Source organism: Lipophrys pholis (assembly GCF_963383615.2).
Source record: "Lipophrys pholis genome assembly, chromosome: 2".
NCBI classification, from domain to species: Eukaryota; Metazoa; Chordata; class Actinopteri; order Blenniiformes; family Blenniidae; genus Lipophrys; species Lipophrys pholis.
In genome coordinates this window covers 8450768-8478156 of record NC_137636.1, presented here as the reverse complement: position 1 = coordinate 8478156, position 27389 = coordinate 8450768, and the positions used below count along the sequence as shown (strand labels likewise).

At 41.5% G+C, this 27389-nt stretch overlaps 2 protein-coding genes across 4 annotated transcripts; both read right to left on the bottom strand.

Moving 5' to 3' along the window:
- Window positions 1-4202: 4202 nt before the first annotated feature.
- Window positions 4203-16294, bottom strand: rbm26 (RNA binding motif protein 26). Of its 2 annotated transcripts, none has more exons than XM_080493512.1 (22): window positions 15832-16294; window positions 15525-15643; window positions 14205-14323; window positions 13965-14059; window positions 13589-13854; window positions 12948-13217; window positions 12610-12852; window positions 11711-11851; window positions 11063-11203; window positions 10825-10933; window positions 10534-10690; window positions 10063-10254; window positions 8009-8107; window positions 7828-7896; window positions 7648-7746; window positions 7487-7561; window positions 7226-7393; window positions 6966-7070; window positions 6273-6476; window positions 5539-5625; window positions 5220-5333; window positions 4203-4669 (listed from the first exon to the last, which is right to left on the bottom strand). In XM_080493512.1, the coding sequence occupies exons 1-22, from the start codon at window positions 15888-15890 to the stop codon at window positions 4580-4582; spliced, it is 3021 nt and encodes a 1006-aa protein (XP_080349638.1). In that variant the 5' UTR covers window positions 15891-16294; the 3' UTR covers window positions 4203-4579. The 2 variants fall into 2 exon arrangements, with proteins under 2 accessions (XP_080349638.1, XP_080349639.1); XM_080493513.1 differs by having other exon boundaries at window positions 13965-14056; window positions 15832-16270.
- A 2120-nt stretch (window positions 16295-18414) lies between these two features.
- Window positions 18415-26733, bottom strand: cyp27c1 (cytochrome P450, family 27, subfamily C, polypeptide 1). 2 transcript variants are annotated; one of them, XM_080493518.1, is made up of 9 exons: window positions 26267-26733; window positions 25323-25513; window positions 24812-25011; window positions 24348-24557; window positions 23506-23669; window positions 21213-21379; window positions 20869-20947; window positions 20452-20655; window positions 18415-19547 (listed from the first exon to the last, which is right to left on the bottom strand). In XM_080493518.1, exons 1-9 carry the CDS (start codon window positions 26555-26557, stop codon window positions 19428-19430), a joined length of 1626 nt encoding a protein of 541 aa, XP_080349644.1. In that variant the 5' UTR covers window positions 26558-26733; the 3' UTR covers window positions 18415-19427. The 2 variants fall into 2 exon arrangements, with proteins under 2 accessions (XP_080349644.1, XP_080349645.1); XM_080493519.1 differs by having other exon boundaries at window positions 25323-25459.
- Window positions 26734-27389: the final 656 nt, after the last annotated feature.

Genomic DNA, 27389 nt, shown 5'->3' with positions numbered 1-27389 from the left:
AAAGGGTTTTAAATCCAGCAAGTTCCAGTAATCAATAGCACTCCTGGTGTGTTAGAAAGTGTATTTGTGTTCAACGCTATGAATTAATGAAATAAACGCTGCAAGACATCAGTGAATACAGAGGTGAGTAAAGAAGTAAAGAAAAGCCAACAAAGGGCTAACAGCCACAAGAAGAGTCTTAAAAATACCCAGAATAATAAAGAAGATAACACAAATAAAGTTATGAGTTGTGATCACAACATCACTGTTAAGTTTGTTTTTTTTCTTAGTTTACACCAGGAATGAAATCAGACACAGTGAATAGCAATGCACTTAAGTATTGATTTGTGACGGTTATCAGTCTATATCTGTTTCTACGTATTGATATTAGTGAGTATTCAGAGTTACGGGGTAGGACTAGGTAAGTCCACACTTCCTCCTTCTCTGTTTAAGTCACTTGGAAACACATATTATCATTATTACTGTATTTATGTCTTCCTGTATTCATGTTCAAATAGATAAATAAAGCAACCTTATTCATCCCAGGGAATAAGGTCTTGATGCATAGTTTGTATTGCAAATGATAAAATAGAAGATGGTGCCACTTTTATTCAATCTAGATTGAAAGACGCTCCATTTATTCCCAGGGAGCTCAGGGAAATTCAGCACATTAAAGATGTCGCCACCAGTTACAAACATAAATACAGATAGTTGTTTTTTTTAACCAGCAAAAGCAACATTAAAGTATCAGAAATAGTTCATATTAAATATATATAGAGCGAGAGAAGGCCCAAAGCACAACAGTGCAGTGACCACTCTGCAGTAAAACAATATTCTCGAAATCAAAAAGCAAGAAGCCATGCTTTAAATTTTCTTCAAATGTTCCCAAACTTGGAGTTGTGAACAGATTAACTGCAGCTCTGCAGCACGATGAAGGAACCAGGGAGATTTATTGCGTGCAGCCATGCATTCGATGTATTTACTTATTGATGGCGTTCACCTGCCAGCACAGTTACCTGTAATCTGTGGTCATCAGGCGAGTTTAACGGCATCCAAGCGGAGCACAGCAACATGCCTGAACCAGCTGAGAATGATGGAGAGGCACTTTTATGGTGAAGAGTGTTTTTTTTGTCTCGGAGCTGATTAATAACAAGGATATCTTTGATGCAACATTAAATTTTACAGGTCTTGTTTTACAACCCGGGCCGTCAGCCTCGCACAAGCACCGATTCCACACCAAAACTGCAGCTGGTGTTGCAGAAAAATGTGTCCCCAAACTCAAATAATCCTGAATGACTATGCTGATTATGATTTAGAGGCTGCGAGTTTTGTTTCAAACTGTGCCTTGCTTTGCTTTGTGGCTTGGGGGCCCTGTGTTGTTTAAAGGGTTGTCGGGGTATAAATACTAAATTAATCATGCTTTGGCTCAACTTGCTAGGGACTGAAATTTGCTTATGGAGGCCCATGATCACATAAAATATTAACGGCTTTACGGAGAGCTGGCATTGTAGTGATGGGGGCACGGCGTGTGAAAGCACGGCGCAGTGTGTTAGGACGGGTCACTTGATTTGAAATTAGCGACAACTTCACTATAACAGCACCTTTTTTCCTAAGAAATTCACTGTTAGTGCTCAATATATTGGACAGGCATATTAACTGTCTTTTACTGTTTTTGTTGTTTTTTTTAGAACATTTACAAAAATGTTTAGGCGGTAATTGGTGGTAATTGGCATGCAGCAGTGTTCAAATAAACATGAATACATTACTGGAGTTTAATATTATGCATTCTCCAAGTCTACTGTATATGACCGCCTTCTTGATGCTCAGAGGGCTTCAAAATAAACTTCAATGATTTTTTTTTCTTTTTTTTTTTCTGACAGACAGCTAATCTCGAAGCAAACAAAATTGGGACCTTTGAACCATATCTGGGTTGTTTTTTTTATTTCAGAGAAGCACACTTTTAGTCTATGCACAAAAGAAAGAGATCAACGTTCCAGCAGCCCATTCCAAAAATGTGTGCCATTTGTCTCCTTGACACAAATCAGAAAGTAAAGATTTGTATAATGGATGACACAGTGGCTGTAAACTTGTTATCCCATATTTTCAGAGCTCACGCGGAGTGTATAAACAGCCCCTGCCCACTGAGACACAAAGGGAGGCAGAGCTCTGGCGTCCCTCCATGCTGCTCCTACCACTGCAAACGGCTGCAGGCAACAGGGGACACGGTCCTGAAATTTAACCTATTCCTGAGGCTTTTCCACAAAAACGCCACTAAATAATTGTCAGGACATGTGGGTATCTGTGTCAATCACGCGGCAAATTAAAGCAGGCGCCCGTTGCAGGTGGGACCCCGACTCGCCTGTTCGATCGAAAATGATGCTGGTGTGAGTTCAGTGGCACTGCAGTGGGTAAATGAGATGGCAGGAGGGGGCATTTAACTCACCCACACTGAGAGACGGAGGGACGAGGGAAGATATTTTTGGTGGTGGTGGAAAGGGTTTAAATGATAAACAGTGGATATTCCACGAGAGCAAATCTGATTTCTCACAATTATCCCTGCAAGCCTGACAGGCTCCAAGGGAGGCCCCAGGAACAATGAACCGGAGGACACTGATTGGGTTATTTGTCCTCTCTTATTTGAGGCTGAAGGATTGTGGAGTTCCTCTCTGCAGGTGCACGATACTAAAACCTTGCATGAAGCCAAATCCCTTTAGCTAAACGCCCCGTGCTCGTGGCCACGGATAACTTTGGAGCAGATGTGTCGAATTTGGGTTTTGGAAGGCCAAGGTTCCAAATGCCTCTCCGTTGAGAGTTGCTCATTTATGAGGCTTTGTGCAGTTTGATGATGGCACTGGAGCAAGGGGACATTAACAAACATGCAGAACAGTGACGCTCTCTGGGTTGCCACCTGTGGTTTCAAGGAAGTGAAGCCATGTGGAGTTATGGTGCATCTATGGAGCCGGTAACGAGAAAAGTATAAGGTGGGATTTTCCCTCTCCTGAATAGGGCTTGCTGATAGAAGACAGAGCCTAAACTGACTAAATACTAAGAAGTAATTCTTGCACAACTACACATATATTTCTCACTGTGTCAGATAAACTTGGAAGTTCTGTATAATATCCTCTTCGGATAAAGCTGCATCTTTACAAATCACCAGTTACTCCTGAATGGAGAATTAGTACCGACTTAATCCTGGTGGGAGAATAAGTTCAGTGAGAAGCCACAGGATGTTGACAGACTGGCACAGGAGCAAAACTGACTGGCTTGTTTCAATCACAAAAGTTCCACCAATAGAAGTCTACTGGAGACAAACTTTTTACTATCAAATTCTTATTGTGGCCCTCACCAAGATTAAAGTTGCCAGTTTACTGTATTTAATGCCACAGCGACCCGTGTAACTTAAAATCAAGCTTAATTTCATCTGCAGCTCAACGTAAGAAACGATCCTTTTCTTCTCATTTAATTTTCTGCTGCGCTTTATTTACCAGCAGACACAAGACACCCTGAAGCACACAGAATTCACAATCCATTTTTTTATTAAATTTTTTTTTAAAGGTTTAGAATTTATTACAACAGCACTTGAGATTGTTATCAAATAAAGAGTGATTCAGTAAAAACAAGCAGGCAAAGCAGCACTTCAAAGCCTCGAGGAGGTTGAATCGACGTCGCTGGAGGCTGCCGACGGCTCCTGCAACAGAACAACACAAATATTAGTTACGGCTGCGTGAGCATTTAGCTCATGTATGTGTCGGCGCGGTGGTCGAAGTAAAGACAAGAATGGGATTTACTCAAAAACAAAATAAACAGACCAGGTCATGATCTTACCTTGGCATGAAATAGTTATTTAAATTACCTTACCGATCCAAAACAAAAATAAAGAAAGTTGATAGGAATTCTTTTTTTTTTTTTTTTTGCAGGAAAGTTGCTCTTTAGGGGAAGATGAAGTTTTGTTTTTTTTGAAATGGTCTTTTTCCAGCTTTTTTTTTTTAGAGCTGTATTTTTTTTCTCACTGCCACGGTGTTTTCTTTTTTGTTTTTCTCTCTTTTCTCTTTTTTTTTTTTTGGTTTGTGGCAGGATATATTCAAGACCATTTCAATTCTTTATTTTTTGTACAATCCAAAATAAAGCCAAGAATTGAGAAGCCAAGCTTTGATACAAATCATTTAAATCCAGACATAAAATATGTACATACAAGCATTTCAACCGGTCTACATAATTCTAAGTCTGCAAAAGCTACCGTCCGTCATTCAGTTAAATTAAATCACAGGTTGTCTTTTTTTTTTTTTTTTTTTTTTTTAACTGAAACTAAGGTAACGCGACAGCTCAAACTATTTGCATTTTGTGAATGAAATTAACAACAAAAACAAATTTTCTACAATTAAGAGCCTTTTAAAAAATCTGCGTCGTTGCATCTGAGATACACATTAAAAATAACCAAACTCGCACGTTTCTTCAGCCAGTTACATTTGTGTTAGAGAAAAAAAAAAAAAAAAAAGTCAAGTCAAAGTAAAATGTGCCTCGTTGATTCACAATCGGGCCTTGAAGTCTGGATTGCGGCTCGTCCTCAACGCCGGCGCCACCAGGAAGAACTCGCAGGATTTCATCTGCGCCACGAACGGGGCTCGTTGTCGTCTTCTTCTTCGTCGTCGTCCTGCAGCAATGCGTCGTCACTCAGCGACTCCTCGGGATACTGAGAGAGAGAGAGAGAGAGAGAGAGAGAGAGAGAGAGAGAGAGAGAGAGAGAGAGAGAGAGAGAGCGAGAGGAAAAACACAAACACGGAGATTAGTATTGGTGATTAAAAAAGTGAACAAAAGGCAATTTAAAGTGAAAAGGCCTTTTATTGCACTGTGTATTTAAAAGGTCTCGGGAGGGCCTGAATATTCGACCAGAGTCTCATCGGGCAGACAGAACAACTGCTTAATGAAGGTACTAGTGGCCACAGAAAGCCCAATGAAGCCACCAGACAGTGCTTGTTATGTGTAATGGCTCCCCCTTGTGTTCTCAATGCAACACAACAAGAAATAGGTATTTAATAAGCGTCACATCGTTGTACTGTATGAGGAAAGCACTAAAATGAATGTTTACAGGTGAGTCTGGACACCAGCAGGAGTGGCAGCGCCGTTGGAAACGAATCCAAGCCTACTTGTCTCCTCACCGGTTCGTCCAGAAAACCTGACACGGAATCAACACTCCCGATGTGCGACTCAACGACCTGCACAGTGAGAGAAAGTCCACAAACCTCATCCTCCTCTGGTTCTGCCTCATCAGCGTCTGCGGTACTCAGCGCCGTGACGGGCTTGTGCCAGGCCAGGCGTAAAGTCTGGTTGTTAAATCTCACTCCGTGAATAGCCGCCTGCAGGTGGACAAAACACCAGATGGGAGAGAAAAAAAAAAAAAGAAGAAGAAAAAATGTCAACAACAGGCTCCACGGCAACTCCTTCTTGGTGCTCTGGCTGTGAAAAGCCAATACATATCCACGGTGCAGAACGTGGAAAATAGATTTCACTTCTCGGTTGTCAGGAAAAACAATAAAGACAATGGGGGGGGGTGTCAGTCACCTGCTCTGCCTCCGCTCTCGTCCTGTAGGTGATGACTGCAGACAGGTTGTTTTCATCAATCTGGCAATCTTCAATCTCCCCAAATTGCTTGAAGATATCAAGGAAAAAAAAAACAATATTGTGATCACTAAACATACTTCTGTACAATTAATTCAAAAACCTTTAAACAAGTCACACATTAAATCGAAGAGCCGCTAATTCTGAAGGACTAACTTCCTTCTTACGCTTCTGTTTTCTTTACGGTGACGTGTTGGAACAATTAGTAGAAATGACCGTCAAGAAAAGTGACTCCTGTTCGTCTGCTGTTAATCTGAGCAATTCCATAAAAGACAGACGTTCCTGTATTTGTATCTTCACGTGTTCGAAGTTCTTTTCTAGGTTCACAAGAGTGACGAAGCACAAGAAAACAAATTTTAAGGGAATTGTCAAATACCCAACGTATGTCCATGGTGATTGGTCTCACTGTAAATGTGTTGTTGCACACATGAAGTTCAGCTGTAGCACACAGTCGTGACCACCAGAGGACATCATTGGAACTTGCCTGACACATTATCCTCAATTAAATCAACATTCCATAAGTGTGTTTGATGCAAGATGTGAGGCCAGCAGCAGGTTTTTGCTGCTGGACATTCAATCGTTATATAAGATACACAGCTCCTTTCTAGATCTTACAAACTTTCTTCCATGGATATGAAAAGAACTTTTCTCAGACGGGCAGTTTTAAACTGACTCACAGCAAAATGTGGCAGCAACTCCACGCGGTCCGTCTCGCAGAAGCCGGATATTTGTAGCGCACGTGGTCTGTGGTCGACCACCGCGTGCAGCGGCACTCCTCTTCCCCGGCCCCTGGACCCCCGTCCCCGGGCCCTGATGGAACCGCGACCTCGAGCGTGGACGCCTCGGCCTCTTCCTTGGTACAGGAGGCCTCGTTTAGCTGCCTGAAAGACAGAAGACACGCAGAGCTCATGAAGCGTACCTGCTGTGGAGATGAAACAACCAACAGAACTCGTCTTGTTCAAAAGAACAACACAGGAGCGCCCTCAAGTGGCAGCTTTGTGAGCAGCATGAACTCCATCTGTAGGTCACACAGAGAAATGTTTTTTTTTTTTATGTGATTGTGGTCTATTATCGGTGTAAATTAATAAATATATATAAAATATCTCTAAGTCCGTGCTTGAAGCTCTTCCCACATGAGATTTGCGAGCAGAGTGTGTGAGTGAGCATTTCCCCCCTCAGCATTCACAATCTTTTGGGGGTGTAAATTTAGACTCTAGATTGCCTACAGACGTGAATGTGAGTGTGTTTGCTCCATATGATGGACTCGCGACCTGTAAAATGTCAGCTGCCATGGAGTCCAGCCCCCATGACCCCAGGTTGTATAAAAGAAGTATAACAAATGGTATACATGTATGCATGAACTCAATAACCTCAATTTGCAGCCGAGTATACTTCATCTTCAACAGAGCAGTGTCCTCTCCCGCCTGAGTCTTCTTGTAGAGGTCCAGCTCTGCATCCAGAAGTTCTTTCTGCGCCTGTGAGAGAGAAGGTGATCGCGCCAACGGCTTTAAACCAAGTGCTGAATTGTAAATCCGTGACGTTCACACAAGGCGCGGCCACTTTTCTGTCAAAAGCCAGGAAAGATTCAACTGGTTCTTCACAACAGCACCGGCTGGAGCGTAGCCGTTACCTGAGCTTTGCTCTTGGCCGTCCGGAGTTGAGTGCTGCTGCTGGAGATTCCCGTTATCTCCTCTTTCAGTTTGTTGATGCTCTTGGTGAGCGTGTCCAACGTGTCCATGATCTTGGCTTTGTCCTCGGCCTTCATCGACTTGTTCTTCTCGAGCTTGGAAATCAAGAGCTGCAGCAAACAAGGAGACGGAATCGGGAATTTAAATTTTGTTTGTGATTCTGTTAAAGTCACTGCTCGACTCCATGTGTAAACAAGAGGTACCTTCTGTGTCTCGATGTGCTTCTCCAATATCTCCCGCTTCTTTATTACCACATCTTGCTGAAGTTTCAGGGCTTCCTGTGAAAGCGTTCGCAAGAAAGGATTAGAAAGATTTTAGCCTCCGTTTTAACTCCTATCCCCTCTGCTTTCCACTCGATTCTTACCTGTTTCTTCTTCGAGGCTTCTTCTGAGGTTCTCTGAGTCGCTTTCAGAGCAGCAGGATTATAAACTGTTTTTGTGAGGCCCATGGATGTTGAAAAGACCTGAAAATATATATATATTTTTTTAAATAAACAAAATCCAAATAAAAATGGAAAGCATCGATAGACAGTGTTGGCTCTTACTTTTTCAACAGGAGCTGACGGTTTGGCAGAGAAACCTAACCGGTCCTTCACGGACAATTTTGAGGAATTCTGAGAGAGAGGGGAAAAAAAAAAAAAAAGGACAACGTTTATCCACACCTGGGGTAGATTTTAACATTCATATGCAACAAAGCACATCCTCAACCGGACTGTCCACACACACCTGAGAGGCTACACTGGAATCCTGGGAGGGCTCAGAGTTTGCAGGGACCAGGGGCCCGAGGCGGTCTTTGACAGACTGCTTCAGAGACGTGGCGGCGGGCTGGAGAACATGGAAGAGGTTCAACACATTAAATTGGATTCATTTAGAGCGTTTCAACAACCATTTCTATGATTTAATACTAAGTTTCTCACTGTGTTTATATTTTAGGAACATATGTATTGTCTTGTTGAGTGATTCCTAAAGTGTGAGCTGTCGCCCCCGGCTGGTTAACCGCGGTATTGCAAGTGGGCAATGCGAGGTTATTTCAAGTCTCATATAGTAACTGAGTGATGTATTACTACAAAAATATATACATATACATATTTCTATCAAAACAATAATCAAATCTAATGCTATATGGAGGACTAAATGTGCCAAAATTAAATAAATACACCATTAAATAATTAGTTAAATGGCATTAATTAAAAGTTAAATTAAATACATAAATGTGTCATTGATTCATTAAAAGACCAATTCATTTTATAAACAAACAAACATATCCGGTGTTGCACGGCTTCATAAACATGCTTAATCTGTCAAACTGTAAACTTGAAATAACTAATTAAATTTAATGTATTTAATTCCAATTTTAAACAATTAATGACACATTTAAGCAATTATTTAATGGCACATTTATTTACTTAATTTTGGCATGTAAAGTCCTCCATAATAATCCAGACTAGAGTGATTACAAGCTGTGTTATTCTTAATTTAATTGACCCAGTTTTGTCTTGAACTTGGTTTCCCACTCAGCAGTGTGGCTCCTTCTTGAACTATGGTGCACGTTGCTTTGAATGGGAAGCAAGACTTCAACACGACACTGGAACAAGTTGTAAAGCTAAATGTGAGACTTTAATCACATTTATTTATTTATTGTATTTAGTTATTGTATTTTTCCTTCTTGATGTCTGGGGTGGATGCTGTTATACTGGCAGGCCCATGATAACTTAACAGTGCAGAACTACTCGCACATAATGTCCTGCAGGTGTTCTATAAACGTGGATGAGAAAATGTGGAGTTTCATGGACTTCTGCTTATTTTATTTGTTGCAAGCTAATTTCTTAGTAATTCATTGTGTGATTAACAGAATTCATTGCCATTAGCCCATTTTCGTTGAAGTTACTTAAGTTTCTGGAATAAGTCTTACAGGGAAATTCATATCAATCCCAAATTCCAATGAGGATTGAGATTTTAGAGTTTGGTGGGCCACACAAGATTTGATGATTTTTAAGTACGCCAGGGCATTCTCCAGTTTGGGACTGGCTGCTCTAGGCCATATATAAACACACTACGTGCTCTTAAATGAGTCAAAGTCACACACAAAGGGTGTTGTGGCGGGAGGTACTGGCACAGGAGCAAAAGGCTTTCCCTGCGAGAGCCAAGAAAAAAAAAAAAGCACAGTGTGCCAATGCCAAGTTTTCCAAATGCTTAAAAGAAAAAGAAAAAGAAAAAGAAAAAAAAAGGGGGGCCTCTCAGTGGGAGTTACACTTCACACCGAAAAAAGACTACCAAACAAAACAGGTGTGGGGGCTTTGAGTAAGCTTTTCTTTAGGCTAATGTTGGCAGACGGGCTGGCATCTGTGGCACTTCCTCACAGGAGAAGAATCCTGAACACGCAAGTCAACAGTCCTACTTCCAAAATGTTTTCACCTTTTCCACTCCCATAGTTCAAACAGTCATTTGTCATTTTAGCTTGTTTTGACAACATAATATCAACGTGACAAAGCTGGGGAGCATTTTCTGCTGTAGAATATTGTGTTTGCACACTGGACTACTGGCATAAGTAGGTTCTGCAAAAAGATTCTGTTAAAAATAAGAGCCCTCATGTAACGTCTCAAATTAAATCACCAAATACAGAATCAGATGTAATCTGCATATTCACAGCTTTTTAACACTGACGAAAAAGTCTGATCCAATTAAATCCTCTAAAAAAAAAAAACCGTTGTCTTCTTAAGACAATTCACTTGGCAAAACTTGTCCCGGGTGGCAGTTTATATTTTTTATTGAATGTTTACCGTGGCTGGTTGTGTCTGAAGCTGCTGCTGTGAGCGGGACTGTCCCTGTGCGTCACTACCGTCGTCACGAAACCAGTGCACTCGGATGAAACGGTTGTTGAGAACTGCCTCTGTGCTTTGCATAGCTCGCTTGGCCTCATCTGGAGAGGCGAACTGGATCAGTGCCCCCTCGGGGTCATTCTGGTAGGCCACCTGAAACGACACAAAAGTGGATGATAATTTAAAGGTGAAACTCAATTCAAGTCAAAATTGAACAAGACTGATTGTGTGAGCAAAGCATCCCTTCAGTCTCTGTAACTGTGTACACTGCTCACATGGACATACCATTTTTGTTCAGCCATTTTCTAAATTCTGGATATTGCATGAGTTTACCGACCAACAGTTAATCCTAGGATATTTGACAACTTGAAGCGAATTTATAAAAAAAAAAGAACTTTCTGATCTGCTGCAACAGACAATATAAAAACTGACCTGCAGGTTCACAATTGTTCCAAACTTGCTGAAATGCTCGTTGAGTTTGCTGATGTTGTTGAGGTCGGGGGGAATTTGCCGAACAAGCAGCTTGGCGTTGGGAGGGAACTGAGCTCTTTTGTGATAGCCCTGGTGGTTGGGTTTGTTGAAGTTAGGTCTGAGCAGAGTGGAGAGATTGTCATCAGTCAGAATAACATTTAAAAAGATTCAATTTTCAAACGTTTATGTTGTGTTTCAAGACAGAAAATGATCTGCATTTATTACAGGGGGGGAAAAAAAAGGGGGTCTTACTTGTCAAACCAAGGTTTCTTGATGGGCAGAATTCCATCATGGGAGATGGGCGGTCTCTTTCTTGAATCAGACTCCATGACGATTCTCATACTGTTGTTAGGAATTTTTTCTGATGAGGGAAGAAACACTCAGAGGTCAATTCTGAGGTGATAACTCAAAAAGCTTATTTTCAACAACATGTGAAGAGACAGCCAAAGTTCAAAAAAAGTTTAAATTGTTGAGTTTCTGTTAACAATACCTCTCTGAGGCTGGTCGACATCTCCCATTGTTAAGCCGATCAGGTTTGGTCTCTGGGCGTTGACCCGGTGACGGTAGATTGGCCTGGAAATACTTGTGATGCTGGGAGCCTCGGGATTGTACACGTCCGTCTCATAGTGGTCTGAAAAGCACAGAAATGATAAGGTAACAAACAGTGAGCTGTGATTTATACAAATGAAATTAACCTTTTGAAGACTTAAGTCATTATCACAATGACCTGGCGACCCACTGGGTCCGTGTGATTGGATTGAATCGGAGTGAGGAGCAGGATCTGCCCACAACACAGCAACAGCAACTCACTCTGGTGTGTGAGTTGCTGTGTAAACAAGACATGCAGTAAAAGTTGATGTTTTCACAAGGCCAACAACCTTATGAAAGCATCAGAGCCACAGAAACACTGTCACTACGGAGAAGCGAGAAGATTCTGATGAAAATTCAGCCGAAAAGTGCTGAAATGAGTTCCTGACTTGACCCGACTTTTGTTCAGGTCATCTGGTTTTATTGCCGCTGTGCTGAGGTCATCAACACGATGAACTCGCTGCCATCTCTTTAGATTTGTGATTTAATATGGAATTTGGTAAATGCCAATATGTCAGTTTCAGTGTAAAATGGTAAGCAGAGTTATCACCTGAGTTGAAGAGTGGTGCCGAGGGCGGGGGAAGTGACGAGCGCATGCCAGAGGTGACGATAGTGGGAACAGAGCTGGTGATGGAATTGGGAGGAGCGTCCATCCCTGATGGTTGCAGTGGAGGGAGAGGGGGAGGAGGACCTGCGTTGGAATTACGAGATCAAAAGTAAGCACCAAATCTAAGAACTTAATTTCATGGAAAAAAACTAAGCTTTTAACACCCATTCCTTGAACTCTAACCTTGGCTGGACTGTTAAACTATTTCTTAATTTACTTCTAAAACACTTCCAGAAAGAGTGCATTCACTTTCTGCAGGGCAAAGCAATTCTGAAGAAACATAGGAAATATCTCGTAAAAAAAAAAAAAAAAAAAGAAATACAGACTGACGTAAAAAAAAGGTTTAAACTCAACTATATTTTTCGATCATAAGACTGTCAAACAGCTGTAAATTTTTGAGCAGCGACAGAAAGTTTAAGTTTTCTGTCTGGCAAATTTATTAGCATGATGAACATCTTAACATCTGCATTTTAAGGGGCAATAGAGTGTTAATGAGCAAATCAGTAGGCCAAAACTGCCAAATATTCACTGGTTTCTCAGTATAAAGAAAAGCCCACTAAATATAAATGAATTCTGGACCCATCAGAAACAAGAAATAAAGAAATGTGTCATTCTTAACTTTGGCCTCAAATTTCAGAAACGTTTCCATGTAGAATGTCATCAGATCACTTTTTTCAACTAATTAATAATAAATCATTATTGTCATGAAGTTACTTTAATGTTTGCTCTCTTACGATGTTGTCAATCTTTAGTGTGGAGTGATAGCAGCTTATTTCTTTTATTAACTTTACTATCAAAAACAAAACAAAACATACATTTAGGAGCAATGTCTGATTTCCTACCTGCAACAGGGGGGAGGCTCGGTGGGAGGGCGCCAGGTGGGGGCACAGGGGGCCGAAGGTTGACGGGTGGTGGGTTCATCAAAGGCGGCGGCGGCGGAAGACCTGGGGGAGGTGGTGCATCCACCCCGGGGATTGGTGGAGGTTGGAAAGACAACATGTTGGGCAGATTGACATCTTCCACAACGACCGGATCGCTCCCGTGATCAAAAGGACACATGTCGCCTCGCATGCAGAATCCCTTTTCTGAAAATCACAGTGGACCCATGGAGATCACTAGATTAGATAAACAGCCCACCTCCGCATCCGTCACGGGAAAAAGTTTCCTCATCTTTTCTTACCATCGTAGTCGCGGCATCGCTTCCTTGGTTGAGGCGGTGGTCCTCTGTTGAAAGGGCCTCGATCCACAGGGTGATCGGGGCGAAAGTCTGACCAGCTCTCAGTGGTGTTGTTGCTGTGATGATGGGTAGGGGCGATGACTGTAATGGTGCTGCTCAGCGTTGGCACGGGGAAGTGTGAAGTGGCTACAGTGGAGATGAGGGCTGCTGGGGTGTAGCCATCACCGCCCTCGGGCCTCTCGTGATCATACTTCATCTTTCCAGAGTCCCGTTCTGTATATAGACAAGTAAAAGACACAAATGAGAACAAATCATCTTATCTTAAACATGTTATACATTTTATTTTGGTTAATTTTGAAAAAATTTTGTACAACAAGAGCAATGTAATCATCGATGACATTTGGACCAGCTGTGTTAAACTAATGAGTGGCATCCGGTTAACTGCTCAGCATGCAACACTGAGCCGTACCACATGCTACATGCTAAAGAGTTTTGGGGATCACAGACCAGCGATGCTACATGGTAAACATGATTAAAGTAAGACAGACAAGTTCATTAACTGCGAGCTGGAGTGTATGCGTGCACAACACACAGCGAGCGCCGTCCCTCGGGCTAGTTTAATAGCTGGGTTACCAAGTCCTTACCTCTACTCCTGCTTCTAGACCGGGTTCGACTGAGAGAGGGGGTCCTACTCCGGTCACGGTCCCTTTCTCTGTCCCGATCTCTGTCCCTTTCCCTGTCCCGCTCTCGCATCCGGTCTTTGCTCCAACTCCGACTGCGACTACGGCTGTAACTGCGGCTCCGGCCTCTCCTGCGATTGTAACGATCTCGGTATGAATCCCGCCGAAGGGGGTTGCGATCGTAATCTCTCTTTCTGGAACGATCATCTCTCTTACGATCATCTCCTCTCCTGAAAAAGGAAAAAAAATAAAAAAAAGAACATAGCGATGAATGATCAGACGAACTAACCTGAAAGAACAAGTGCTTAATATAACGAAAACAGTGAAATGAAGCCCAGACCTGCTGTCTCTGCTGTAGCGAGAGCTTGATTGTATTGGGCTGTGATTCACTCGCCGAGAAAACTTTTTATCTCGCTCTTCTTCCCGATTTGGCTGCTGAAAAAAGAAAAAGGTCCCTTAAAAAGATGTACTTCTGTAAGATGACAACTCGCATGGAAGTGTACTTTTGTAAGTTTAGATGATTTTAAACTAGTTCCAACAGTATTGCAGTGAAATATATTTGATATTATATTAAGATGACCTCATCTTTCTTCTGCTCTTCTTTCTCAGGTTTGACCAGGGAGGGCAGTTGCTCCGACTGCGGGAGGTAGCTTTTGTTATTAATCGCAACGAACAGCCTGTCCACAAAAGGCTGCGTATCTGAGAAAAAAATAGGGAAGAAACACTGCAAATAAATTATTCAACATAAGCAGTGGTTGCAAGAAATCTTCATGTGACTGAAAAAAACATTATTTTACTCTCAATAAAAAATGTTTCTCAACATTTCTAACGTTTCTTTTAACCGAGGCGACAACATACATTATATCATACTTCAATTAAAAAGAGAAGTTTTGCAGTTCTTGATCAGCATGTAGGTTACCGTTGGAAACAGCTGTAGAATTGTGTTCTACCATCTACACCTCCATTCGTCATTTGATTCAGGCACATCCAGAAATATAGTGAAAAGAGCAGAATTTCACAATGTAATGCCGAAATGTTGAAAAATCCGCCTCGTCATTCATTTAGTTAGATCAAATGATACAGACCGCATTAGATGTTGGTGTTGTCTGACTGTCCATAACAGCAAATAAGATGAGGATGGAGGTGACATTGGTGAAAAATATAGAACGGGTGGGAACAAGATGAGCCATTACCTCAAGTTAATAACATGAGAGAACTAGTTATCCTCTTGTGGTCAGCGATTAAATGTTCCCACTATATTAACTTAAGGTAACAATGTATTATCTCATTCCAACGCATTACTTTTATTTGTGTATGGCCACTAAAGGGCTCTATACTGAAGAATAGTTTTATCTATTAAATCAGGTATTGACAGAGCAGTCAATCAGTCTTTTTCATAATTACCTTAAACGCAAAAATATTTGTTTATACTCCAGTAGTGCATCAGCTGTTCAGAAGGATACATTTAAGCCGGTGCTTCCCAAATTGTTCAACCACTGCTTTCCAAAACATCACAGTGAAAATATGCAGACATGCATGCTTGTCTGTATACAATCTGCAGTTGCACGTCTGCTACAGATTATGGAAAGTGTCTTCCTGTCTTTTTCTTTGAAATGAGAAACTCTTAATTTTGAAAATCCAAGCACACAGACAACCACTGTCCTCAAGGATCATCACTTTATTTCTCTACTGTTTTAGATTTTCCAAAAAAACCAAAGATGTATTTTTGCCGGAGTTTAGGCAGTAAAAGTCGGCATAGAAGTAAACAATGTGCAGATGTGTCGAAACTCCACTTATTGACACTGAAAGAGATGTATGTTAGTTTCGCAAGTAAATATTGGACTGGAGTAAAAACTGAAGAGGTACTTAATGAATGCAATGACAACTAAATAGTACATACCTTTCTGAAGAAATACATCCAACTGGTCGATACAAAGAGCTTTTAGTTCCTTCTCAGTTTTGTCTTTCTTCACCAACGCAACAACATACTTGGCCAGGGCAGAGGGGTCTGCATCGCAACTGGAAGAGGAAAAACAAGCCTCAATAATTACATTGTAATCTTACAAGCTGTGGATTAAGTGGTTTCTACTAGAATCTAATGGTTCTAGCAGAACAAATGCCAATATGAGTTTGCTGTATTCAACATTAGCTGCTGTGACGAGTGAAGCTGCGTGAGCGGCTAACGGCTAACAGCTAACTATACTTACATGGGCTCCAACGTCTCAGACAGCCATGTTTTCAAGGCATCGATGTTTTCAATGATCATCTTAAATCCAGCCGAGCCTTCCCTCCACCGTGGCTAGAGTTAAAGCAGGCTCGACCCTAATTATCAGTTCAAAAGGACAGTGTTCACATCGGCCGGTGTCAAACTTGGGGAGTCTTTGGCTGCTGAAACTGAGTGAAGCTCCGCGCTAAGGCTAGCTCAGTTAGCATCCGTCTCCCCAGGCCCCAAACGTGCTGCACGACTCGTCGACACGCCGCTGATTTTTACCATCAAAATTCAACGGAAGCGCGCCAAATGTGTCTCGGCGTTCAACCCACAAACACAGAAGCTTGCAACTGGCTTTAATTCGTTAAAAACCAAGTACGGTCTGAGCTTCACGCGCTACTTCGTCCAGACTCGTTCCCCAATATGCCATGGCGACTATTTACTTCCGCTTTAGTTCCCGTTGGGAGATATCGCGAGAACTCTCCTTCATTATAAATTAAGATAGCGTTTCAGTAACCCCAAAAGCGAGAAAATGTCATCAGAGTAGAACCACAGTTAAATGAAATGTGTTCATAAAGACTGTACTTTTGACACAGCATTTACACTAAAAGTGCTTTGGGCTATGCTGACACTGGTTTGAATGGTGTGTTCATAGCTGCACCAGTCAGCCACTGAATCAGATGATTGGACCTCCTGTCCAGGAGCCACATACAGCCTAAATTCATCTTAGCTACACTGGACCACTAGACCATATATACAGTATACATGGGTGCTTGATACTCTGATTTGTTTTCATTTGTTTTTAATTCCTAGAAAGAATTAAATTCCAAAACACAAAATAACAGAATATGTCATGGAAAATGTAAATAAACAACTGGAAACATGACTCATCACATTCAGTACACATGTGCTATCATGAAGAAAACTACAGACCTCCCACTTGTCTAAAACTAAGGTTTCCTATATGGACCCCAGAATCTCTTGGAAAGGTCCCAAAGGTCACAGGCGAGGTCAAGAGTCAAAAGATTAGATTTGCATATGTGAACTAAAACTGCAGTAACACGTTTACTAGAGTCTAACAGAAGCCACTGAACTGCCCATTTGTTGTATTTTAAATGTCGTGCATTTGTATATTTGTGAGAGTGGCGGTTTCCTGCAGTGTTTGGCCGTTTTGGCTGTTTACACAGTGCTTGATCAAAGCATTGTCATGAGCAACAGCCTTGGCTGCAAATTTCACAGGTTTGTCAAGTAAAGTCTGCTTGGAGAAGCTGGGAGAGCTTCACATGAAGTAGAATCAGGACGCAGTATCAAGAGCCAGCACACAGACATGTACTGGAGAGGTTGGTTTCGGGGGTTGCATTCCTTGTGCTAATTCGTCACTGCACCACAGGCAGCATCACAAGAGTGTAACCTGGACTAAAGAGAAGAACAGAACCAATGCTGTGTTTGGCATTAAAGTAAATGTAGCACTTCATAGAGAGAAAGGGGAAAGCATGGAGGAAAACAATCCAAACTTAAATCCAGTGTGAAGTACCCTGATTGGGGGTTTCCATGTTATCTGCATTTGGCCACTGAAGTTTTTCTTCATGAAATCCTAGGGTGAAGCTACTGAAAGAGTTCATTTCATGTTTATATTTGCCAATAAACCACATGTAAAGCCTGGTTCACTTGAACTGCATAAAATTGCACCTTGATAATGTAGCTACCAGATATGCTTTCCTAATAATATTTTCTCTATAGAGATCAAGGGGTCCATGAAGAGTCTTTACAAAAAAACTCAAGTCTACTATCAAAGCAACCAGCCTTCTCTATCACCCCAGAGCCACACTGATGCAGTAATTCATAAAAAAATAAAATTGCAAATAGATATTCATTATATACAGTATGTGTTCACATATGACTGACATTTCTGTGGGTGGTAATGGTTGCAGTGGTTAATACTGAACTCTCACTGAAGCCCTTGTCTCTGCGTCATCCCTTTGTGAGCTGGGTTTATCTGCTCACATTGTTTCCTGACCTTCACTTAACGTCCTCATAGAAAGACTAAAGCCCCCAACCTTTGGACTGGAAGAAAGCACATAAGTGATTTTTGTTTGATTTATCATCTAAAATAAAATTTTTGAGGTAATGAATTTATCTTAAAAGTTATGACAGAAATATATGAATTACACCACAAAAAGGCTAGAAATATGTTATGAGTCTAACAATCAATGCATATTCAATTGAAGGAAAATTTGACTGATGGCATTTGGGGTCCCCAGTATGATTCAAAGTTTGGCTTTGGGCTCTGTGGAGTTTACATTTATGCTCAGTTGATGCCCAAGTTTACTCTGGCTATTTCAGCTTTCTCTCACAGCCCAAAACCTTTGCAGGTAGGCGTGAATGTGTAAGTGTTTGCTTTGTGACAGACTGGCAACATGTCCAGAGTGTACCCTCTCTTTGCCGATTGAATAAAGCAGTACAGAAGATGGATAAGATTTGGTTGCCTCAGAGTCTAATTATATACATTTTGTACACTTCATTGCTATTCTGTTGTGGATGCATATAAAAAAAAAAAAAAAAAAAACACACACACTGAAGTCACAATTAAAAGGCTTTTATTATTTTCTGATAATACTAAAGCTACAAAAAAAAGCTGATTAATAGTTCAATAATAACACATGTTCATTTCCTTCTTTTCCAACCAGTGTTGATCATTAAAAGCCATTAAAAAACACTTTTCGAACAAACCAGTCAGTAACATACATGTTCCTTCTTTAAAAAAAAAAAAAATTCCACAGTCCAACTGCTGTGCTGGCAAAATATCAAACAAAGGCAGCATACAATGAAAAAGCACATTCTTTGATCCAAATCTATTGCATGAAATGGATATAGCTCATTGCCTGAACAACTATTTTACCTTTAGTTAGATCATTTATTGTTGTATCTAGCTACCATCAAACAACTTCAAAATGGTACAATACAATTACCTACTATATATATATGCCTAGTTTTATAACCAGTTTTTTTTATGTTTAATGGTAATACAGTACATGTGAAATAAAGCAATTTGAATTTGTTCAAAGGTGCCACCAAAAGAAGTGATCAGTAGAATAATTGTTTGTGAAAAAGGCAGCACAATCACAGAAAAAAAAGCTTGTTATTACACAAAACACAGCTTGTTTCAGTACATTCATAGCTGCCATTAAATATTCTCAGTTATCGCTTTTAGAAGCTCAGAGGAAACCGTGTGATTACATGAAACTGTGTGAAAGCATTAGCTAAATGCATGCACATTAGTATAAGATGATTAAGTAATTACTCCGCAAACCATTTTAAATAGGATGTGTAGAAGGGGTAACGGAACAATAACTGCAGTTGTTCTCACCAAGTTAAAAGTTTTATACATACAAAACTGTTCTAACAGTTCACAATATTTGCACAGTATTTTGAGTGTCCTTGTAAGGACACTGGTGAGACACTTATTTGCCTGAGTAAAACCTCAGTCCAAGCTTGGATTTAAAAATATAAAAGAAGGTGTACTAAAAGCACTGTATGAATCGGCACTTGGAAAAACTCCTGGGAGACTGTAACCGTGTGGAGTGGCGCCTGCATCTAGTTCTCCCTATCGATGAAGTGCAGGTCGATGGGAGCGCCAGGGCAGAGCAGGCCGTGGGTTTTGGCCTTGATATCAGCAGTGATGGGAGACATACCAATGTGGAACTTTTGAATGAGCTGCACACAGAGCAGGGGGAAAAAAAAGCACAATGAAAGGTCATACTCACATAGTCAGCATGCAAGTATATGTACATTACAAAATTTGAGCCTTTTAGCAGCTTTTACAACTCAAGCTCAAAGATATTACATTTATGCTAATGTGAATTTTCTTTCTCAAGTATCATTGGTATGCAGGAATAAATTATTTACATGTAGTTTCCTGGCTGGGTCTTATATGCCGTAGCAGACACAACACATGACAATCGAGCAAGAAACATTATGTAGTCATGGCCCAATCACTTTTGTTACTCCTCCTGCAGTACAGAAAGTGAGGATAACAATTTCCTCAATGAGAAATCCATTTTATATGTTCTTTGTGGTCATAATGCACCAGAAGTGGGAATATACAGGACTGAGGGGAGCGTAGCTATCCTTATTTTTAGACTTCAGGCAATTATGAAACAAAAGGTTGTTTTTCGTTTCAATGGTACTTTGTTGTGTGGCTCCTGCCCCAGGGGAAAAACTGCAAACTCAACCCGTTTTTTACAGATTGTTTAAAAAAATATAGTTGCAAGGATGTGGTTCATTTGGGGCATCCATGTGGACGAGGAAACTTAGCACTGGCATGTCAGCTCATCACATCAACCCTCAGACATAGTAGCAGCTGGCAAGACAATGAAGCCGGTGTCAAATAACAAGCACTCCCTGTTGCAAGTTGGCAGGAACAGCGCTTTTCAAAGAAGGCTAGACTAGTCAGAAGTGAGTGGGCCTTTGGCGCTTTGAGAAATGGGCTGAACAAAGGACTAATGCAAGACAAAAGGAAACCTTGACCAGAACAACATCTTGCAAAATTGAGAGATCTAAACAAAATTAAAATTAGTTTGTAAAAATCTTTGGTTTAACAATAAATGAATCCCCCTACCCGTGTGAGAGCCAGGTGCATCTCCAACTCTGCTATTCGCCTGCCAACACAGCTTCTGATGCCATAGCCAAAGGGAATGGAGCCAAAGTTGTCGACACGGCCTGTAGAATCCTTTCGTACCCATCGATCAGGTCGGAAATCTGCGGCGTCAGTAAAGTTCTCCTCCTCCATAGATGTGGAGTAGTGACACAGGGCCAACTGAGTCTAAGAGAATAGGTAAAGAGAGGATTGTCAGTTGTGCAACATAACCAGCCGAGCTTTTGTACACAACTACATACATGTCTGGGGAACAGAGGGTGTGCGAGTACAGCAGCATCACATTACATGAGGATCCACTGTAGAACTTTTGGCTCACTCCTAAAGTCACACGTATTCAACAGCACATGCAGACTACAGGAATGGATGTATCAGTCTTACCCCTTTGGGGATGAAGTATCCGCCAACCACCAAGTCATCTTGGGTAACCCGTCCGTTGCCCGGGAGAACTGGAAAAAGCCTGCACCCAGAGAGGGACACACACAAAGACTGCTATTCAACAAGACTGTACATGAATCATTCAAAAAGTCTCATTCTTAGTTCATGAATAAAAAAAAAAAAAAGAAACCCTGCAGAAAATTACAACAAACCGTGTACTTATGTGCACTTACTCAAATACAGATACGAGTACTGGTTTGTAAAGTGTATCAAACTATGTTTCATGTCCTAAAAGAAGAATGCCAATGAAAATGTGAGATAGTCATAACGAGGAATAAGTTCTTTACCTGAGAGTTTCTTTGACGAGTCCTCTGATGAGAGGCAGGTTAGGAACATCATCAGCCGTAGCGACTGTTCCAGGTCCCAGAGTCTTGGTGACTTCAGTATAGATCTGCTGCTGTATATGGGGATGTCTAGCCAACAGGTAGCTCGCCCAAGACAAGGTAAATGATGTCTACAGAAGGAAAACAAACATAAATGCTTAGTTACTTGAACGCAGAATTTCATAGTGGTCCTCTAGTTCTGCAATTCAATATCTGACATGTTCTTTTCTTGACGTTCTGCAACAGGTTTACAAGAAATGCAGCCAGAACAAAGACCTTATCATGATTGTTACACAGAAAAAGCAGCAAGGGGCTTTGAAGGATATGGGGCTAAAAGGACATGCTGGGTAAGAACTCATTCCCTCCACCAGCTGCATTCCCAGCCCTTTATCTTGGCTTACATCACTCACATGTTTCACCGTCTCATCCAACAAGCCCTTAATTAAATGTGCACACTTGAGTCTCAATTAGCTTTCAAGTGATCAGCTTCAGTAAGACGTCTTTAGACAACAAAATAATCCTAATTAATTGGATAGGGCGTTGCAAACCAGTTGTTCCATTTTTAAAACTTCTACTGCGTCATTGCCCGATCCTGACGCCCCTCTTCTTCCATAACAGGCCCCCTATGCAGCGCTGTGCTAACACTTTCCAGACTTCTCATGTTTTCATTTTCTCATCAGAAACGACCCGAGCTTCATCTCCTCTTCCTTTATCAAAACCACCCATCAGTTACATAATTTCCCACATTTGTATAGGCTCCAGTCATCAGAATAACATTTCACTACCATTTATATTTCAGCGAGTTGCAGAAATGACCAAAAGGTATGGAAATGGGTGAAATCTTTTGTATATTCACCATATATATCCAGGATTTACGGACAATATTGTATCCTACATTATTTCCAGGTTTACTTTCCTGAATGCATTTCATGACAAAGACAGACTCCTATAGGGAGGGGGCATCTTTGTTTTCATCAGCCACCAACTCAGAGGTCAGTCTAAGGGCAGCGTCTCTCAGTGGACCAACTTATCAAAGGAGTGTCTATGTGCCATCCTTTACCCTTCCACTCTCATCCCTCTTTCCCCATGCAACCAACTTTTTTTTATCAACCCCAGCTGGCACAGATGCTGGTAATACATCAAACATAACACCGAGCACAGCTTCAAGAGTCTTATTCCTTTTGTTTTCTACAGCTTTCACACGCACCCATTATTTTTCACCCCTCCCAATTATGGCAATAGTCCATTCCTTGCTTGCACCCATCCCTTATTTCACCCCCTCAGCTCACCTCTGCCCAGACCAAGTCATTACTCTGGCTGTGGCTAACATGTCTTGACAGCTCTTGCGTTTACTGACTAGAGGCAAATGCACCAAGAGGTCAGGTAATGCAGCAGCCGAGTTCACCCCCTACCACGACGTGGCCGATTCAACAAGTTCAGCAAAAACACACACACAGCCTTTTATCCCACGGCTCCAGGCCCATCACAAAACACTCCACTCCTGTAATGTTCATTAAGCTGACAGTACCTCAAACAAATTAGGGGGTAATTGAACACATGTACCCAGAATGGGCACAGCTGCAAACGCTCACACAAAAGGGACAACCGTAGACCGGACTGAAAATCAAGCACAGCAACTAATCTGCAGCATGTTGCAAGTCTTTCGAATTTTGGTTTGTTGGGCTTGCATGTGATGTTGCAGTGTGGATCCAGTAGGTAACTGAAAGCGAAAATTATAGTACTGGCTCCATAAAACAAAACACAAGATTTTTGGCATTTGATGTATGAAAAAAAATGGACAATCTACTAAAAATCAGAAAAAAAAGTTTTTGTTTTTTTGAAATGGTCTATCAAAAGGTATTAAACACACATCACAAAGTATCTGCAAGTCTATATAATGAAACCTAACATGGAAACGCAAGAACACACAGCACAGATGTCTGGCAGAGGAAGAAAAAAAAAAAAGAAAAAAAAAAGACAAAAGCCCCCCTGTGTGGATCTAACAGACGGAGACAAATGACAAGAAACCAAATCTGAGTGAGAACAAGTTTGTCAGTGGGATACTGTGTAACCCCCGATTCACTGCTCTGACCTGACGCTGGCAAAGTCACACAGGCATGGACGTGGCGCCAGAAATGCAACCTTTGAAACTCCGATACAGACAAGCATGGGCAACTCCACTTTTTTCCCCTACACAAGTTCTAAATCAGAAATGTAGAATAGGGTTTTAAGTGTATGGAGTTGAACCGACACGTACCGTGTCAACCCCGGCCAGCAGCATCTCTGTCACGTTCGCGTAGATCTGCTCCATGTTCATTTCCTTTGTCATGAGCAAGTGGGTGAGGAGCCCACCCTTCACTTCCTCTCCCCGCTCCAGCTGGGCCTGGATGTCTGTGAGCCGCTTATTAACATGTATGAGACCTGGGATTAGATAGAAAAAGTGGGGGGCGGGTGTAAGTTATAGATACAAGTGTAGAAATAACAGGTTATGCAAGAGGAGACTTATACTCCCACTATGGAAGAAGCTTTGTACGAAAAACATTTTCCGTTTAGTCAAGACATTTCGTTAAAAAAGTATGGTAAGTGTTAAAATCACCACAGTATTCACAAGACAACATGTATTTACAGCCTGTTCAAAAAGTCTGTCTCAATTGTGATTACAAGCTCTTCTCACAAAGAAATAATCAGAGATTTCTACAAACAGTTTTATACTTAAAAAGGTCAGGTAACTTGCAATGGGCATTCCTGTCCATAAGGACAGCTACTGTATATGATGCCTTCTATGCCTCTGGACAAGTCTGGGAAACTCAAAAATTTGCGTTTACTGGAAGACAACACATCTTTAAAGTCTTTCTAGTATTCAGTCTTTGAGCATGTCCATTTCATCGATGCATTCCTGCACAATCTAGTATTGCAACATGTCGCAATATATAAAATTACACTAAACTTTGAAAGCTGAGATTTGGCTATTTCTCTGAACAAACATCCACTGGAACATACTTGTATACTGCAGTGAAAAGTTGTTTATGTTACGTTTAAGAATTTCCTGTTTCTAAGCTGCAAAAAAAAAAAAAGAAAAGAAAAGAAAAAAAAACGTACTGAATTTGAACAGGCCATCCCAAGAGTTGCAGAACTCCTCCCATGGTCTGGGCATGACAGGTCGGAGCCATTTGGGAATCGCCCCCGCGTACATGGTTGTCTTGAAAGAGCTGAACATGAGGTTCAGTGCACTGATGTAGTCCTGGGTTTCCTGGGGAACGTCCTTTTCCAAACATCCTAGCCTACACTCGTACAGTATGGCCGCCACAGCTGTACAAAGAAACAAAGGCGTTAAGTCATATTACCAGTGTGAAGCATGAAAGCTGCAACAAAGATTCTGGCCGAAAATGTCTGATTAACACAGGAGCTAAGCAGCGGGTTGTATAATTCATTCATAGCTCATATAAGCGGCCTGTTCTTTGACTGTTATGACGAGTTAATACAACTATATCTTCCCAACGCAATCATCTTACCCAAATTTTAACGCCACTACAGTCAACCTTCTAAGGAGCTTTACTACTAACCTTCCATGGCATATTTGAAGAAGAGGTCGTTCACATTGAGGACTGTTGCTCCATCAGGCTGCTGACTGCGCAGCAAACACACTCTGTCCACCAAGTCATCCACAACCATGTTCACATCATCGGAAAAGGCGGCCACGTCACGAGGACGCATGATGAGCTGCCGGAGCACACTTCGCATGTTCAGCCAGTCGTCTCCCTCACTGAAAGAAAGGATTTTGGCAACAATGTCAAATTATTATCTCAAGTATTATCCATGGCAGCAATACTATTATAAAGGATTCAAGCGGCAACACCATTTCAAAACAACTAGTGTTAATCCTCAATTAAGATTCAAGTATTGACGATTAACGAGCACGGGGTGTGAACCCATGACATGATCTGTGTCTGGGAAAATTGCCAGATGCTGAACATATTGTGCTCTGCAACGCTATGCACACCGGGAAACCCTCACTAACTCGAGAAAGTTATTCGGAGGTTGCGGTCAACGCTTAGAGGATTAAAAGAGACTCACGCTGAGATGAGGCCCGTGGACCGACCTCTGAGGTCTCTGTACTCCTTCCAGGACTCCATGTTACCTCGTTGGGGGGCGACCCCCTCCGACCTCAGCACCTGAGCCACCAGGTCACGGCCAGCAATGGAGATCACCAGCTGAGGCCCAAAACGAGATTTAAAAATCTGCCCATACTTCTTGGTGTGCTCCATCTGTTAAGCAATAAAAACAAAATAAGTTATTCACAGGGTCATCTGATGCAAAACAGAGATTTCAGCAGTGAGTCCACTGCATGACAAACTTTTTCCATCTTTGCAACCACATGCCGACTCTTCACATGACAATTAAACTGATGCAGAGCAGAATGATGTTGCATTCAGCAGACTGGTGATGAATGCCAATGGTGTCACTAAATCTCCGGTAGAACCCTTCTGCAATCTGGTTACCATTTAAATTCACTGCTCAAAAGAACATTTGTACCGTTGTGTTATGCATAAAGTAGAGGGGAAGCACATTTACAACTTTTGAGAACACCTATGATTATATGGCATGAAGCGGGTCAAACCCAGACCGCTTGTTTATATGAGAAAGCACAGAATAAAGAAAAATATTGGAGAAAGAAATGTTTGCACATTTGTGTCGGAAGACTCAAATTATATAAAAACCGACTTAGCTTGTATAGAGCAAAGGAAACTTTTTATTTTTGCTTTGTTCGTTATCTTTTATAAAAAAGTTTAATTAAAACACATTAGCTAGTCAAACATCGGGTCTTGAAAGTGGACAGCTGAGCAGAACTCCTGGTGCGTCTTTTTACGCAACAGCCTATGCCATTTTACGCGTCGGTGAAAAGCTGAGCGGGGAATGCGAGTATGAGGGCTTTCTTACCTAAAAACAAAACATAAAACCTATGTAAAAGCAGTGACAACCCCGGAATTAACCAAAGAACAGCATGAGACCATCCTCACCTGGATTTCGTGGATTCTGCCAAACCCGTCTCGCCAGAAAAACTCGAAGAGGTTAGACATGGTGCTGGGTCCCGGCATCTCCTTCAGGGTCTTAATTCTCGTCTTCTCGCCGACATCCACCGGTCTGATCAGACTGCTGGACACCGCCTCCTCCTCGGTTGCGGAGATCCCCAAAGCTTCGCTGGTTGCCGACTTGTGTAAGGCGCGTAAAACTTGGAACAGCTGCGGATTCAGACGCTCGGTTTTCAGATTCTTCAGGCATGCTGATGTGAAGTGATTCAGGATTGCCATTATCAAAGACGATACTCGATGTTTCCGCAAGCAAAAAAACCAAAAACAAACGAAAAACCGATGTACAATAGACTTTTCTGCAAATTGTATGAATCCACAATTCACCTCTGCAGCTGCACGTCCGTGGCACGTTTAGACACTACCTCCCCTGTTTGTGAGGTAGTGCAATACTGTATGAGGATGTATTATGAGACGCATTTAAATACTCTCCGGAGGAGCCCCTGTAAGAGATGATTGGGTGATCGCTTCGAGGAAAAGGGAGGGATAACGCTGAATTTGGCTGTGGGCGTTTCTCCCTCACAAAAAAAAACAAAAAAACCCACGGGATCCAGTCTTTCAGTGGGAACGTGGTTTGAGTAAAACGTGAAGGACTTGCAGTTACATCACACCATTCAATACACACACACACACAAACACACACACACCCACACCCACACACACACCCACACACACACACACACACGCACGCACGCACGCACTCAGGCACACGCACACGCACACAGGCACAAGTATTAGACTGAAGAATAAACAAGTTGAACGTGACGGACGTCACCTCGGCCAAATTAGGTTTAGGGTTAAATAAACATATACATGATCAATTAAATGTTCTCTATGTTAGTGTTTTAAGGTTTAGATTAACCATGTCCGAAGTGATTTATACAATCCTTAAAGTACATGCTCCAAAGGTTTACGGAGGAGTCACTGTATTTTTTTTTTTATAGTTAATATTTAATTTGAACCTGACAGGAAATTAAACGTCTTCATGGGAGTAAAAAATGGGAGTGACAGTTAGACTGCAGAGAAGCACATGCAAAATATAATTATCAACTTC

Coding starts and splice junctions, on each gene's coding strand:
- rbm26 (XM_080493512.1), bottom strand. CDS start 15,890: ATGATCATTGAAAACATCGATGCCTTGAAAACATGGCTGTCTGAGACG. Junction 14,324..15,524: donor GGATGTATTTCTTCAGAAAG/GTATGTACTATT, acceptor TTTTTTTCTCAG/ATACGCAGCCTTTTGTGGAC. Junction 10,934..11,062: donor TGTCGACCAGCCTCAGAGAG/GTATTGTTAACA, acceptor TTCCCTCATCAG/AAAAAATTCCTAACAACAGT.
- cyp27c1 (XM_080493518.1), bottom strand. CDS start 26,557: ATGGCAATCCTGAATCACTTCACATCAGCATGCCTGAAGAATCTGAAA. Junction 25,514..26,266: donor GCAGAATCCACGAAATCCAG/GTGAGGATGGTC, acceptor ATTGCTTAACAG/ATGGAGCACACCAAGAAGTA. Junction 24,558..24,811: donor CTTCAAATATGCCATGGAAG/GTTAGTAGTAAA, acceptor TTCTTTGTACAG/CTGTGGCGGCCATACTGTAC.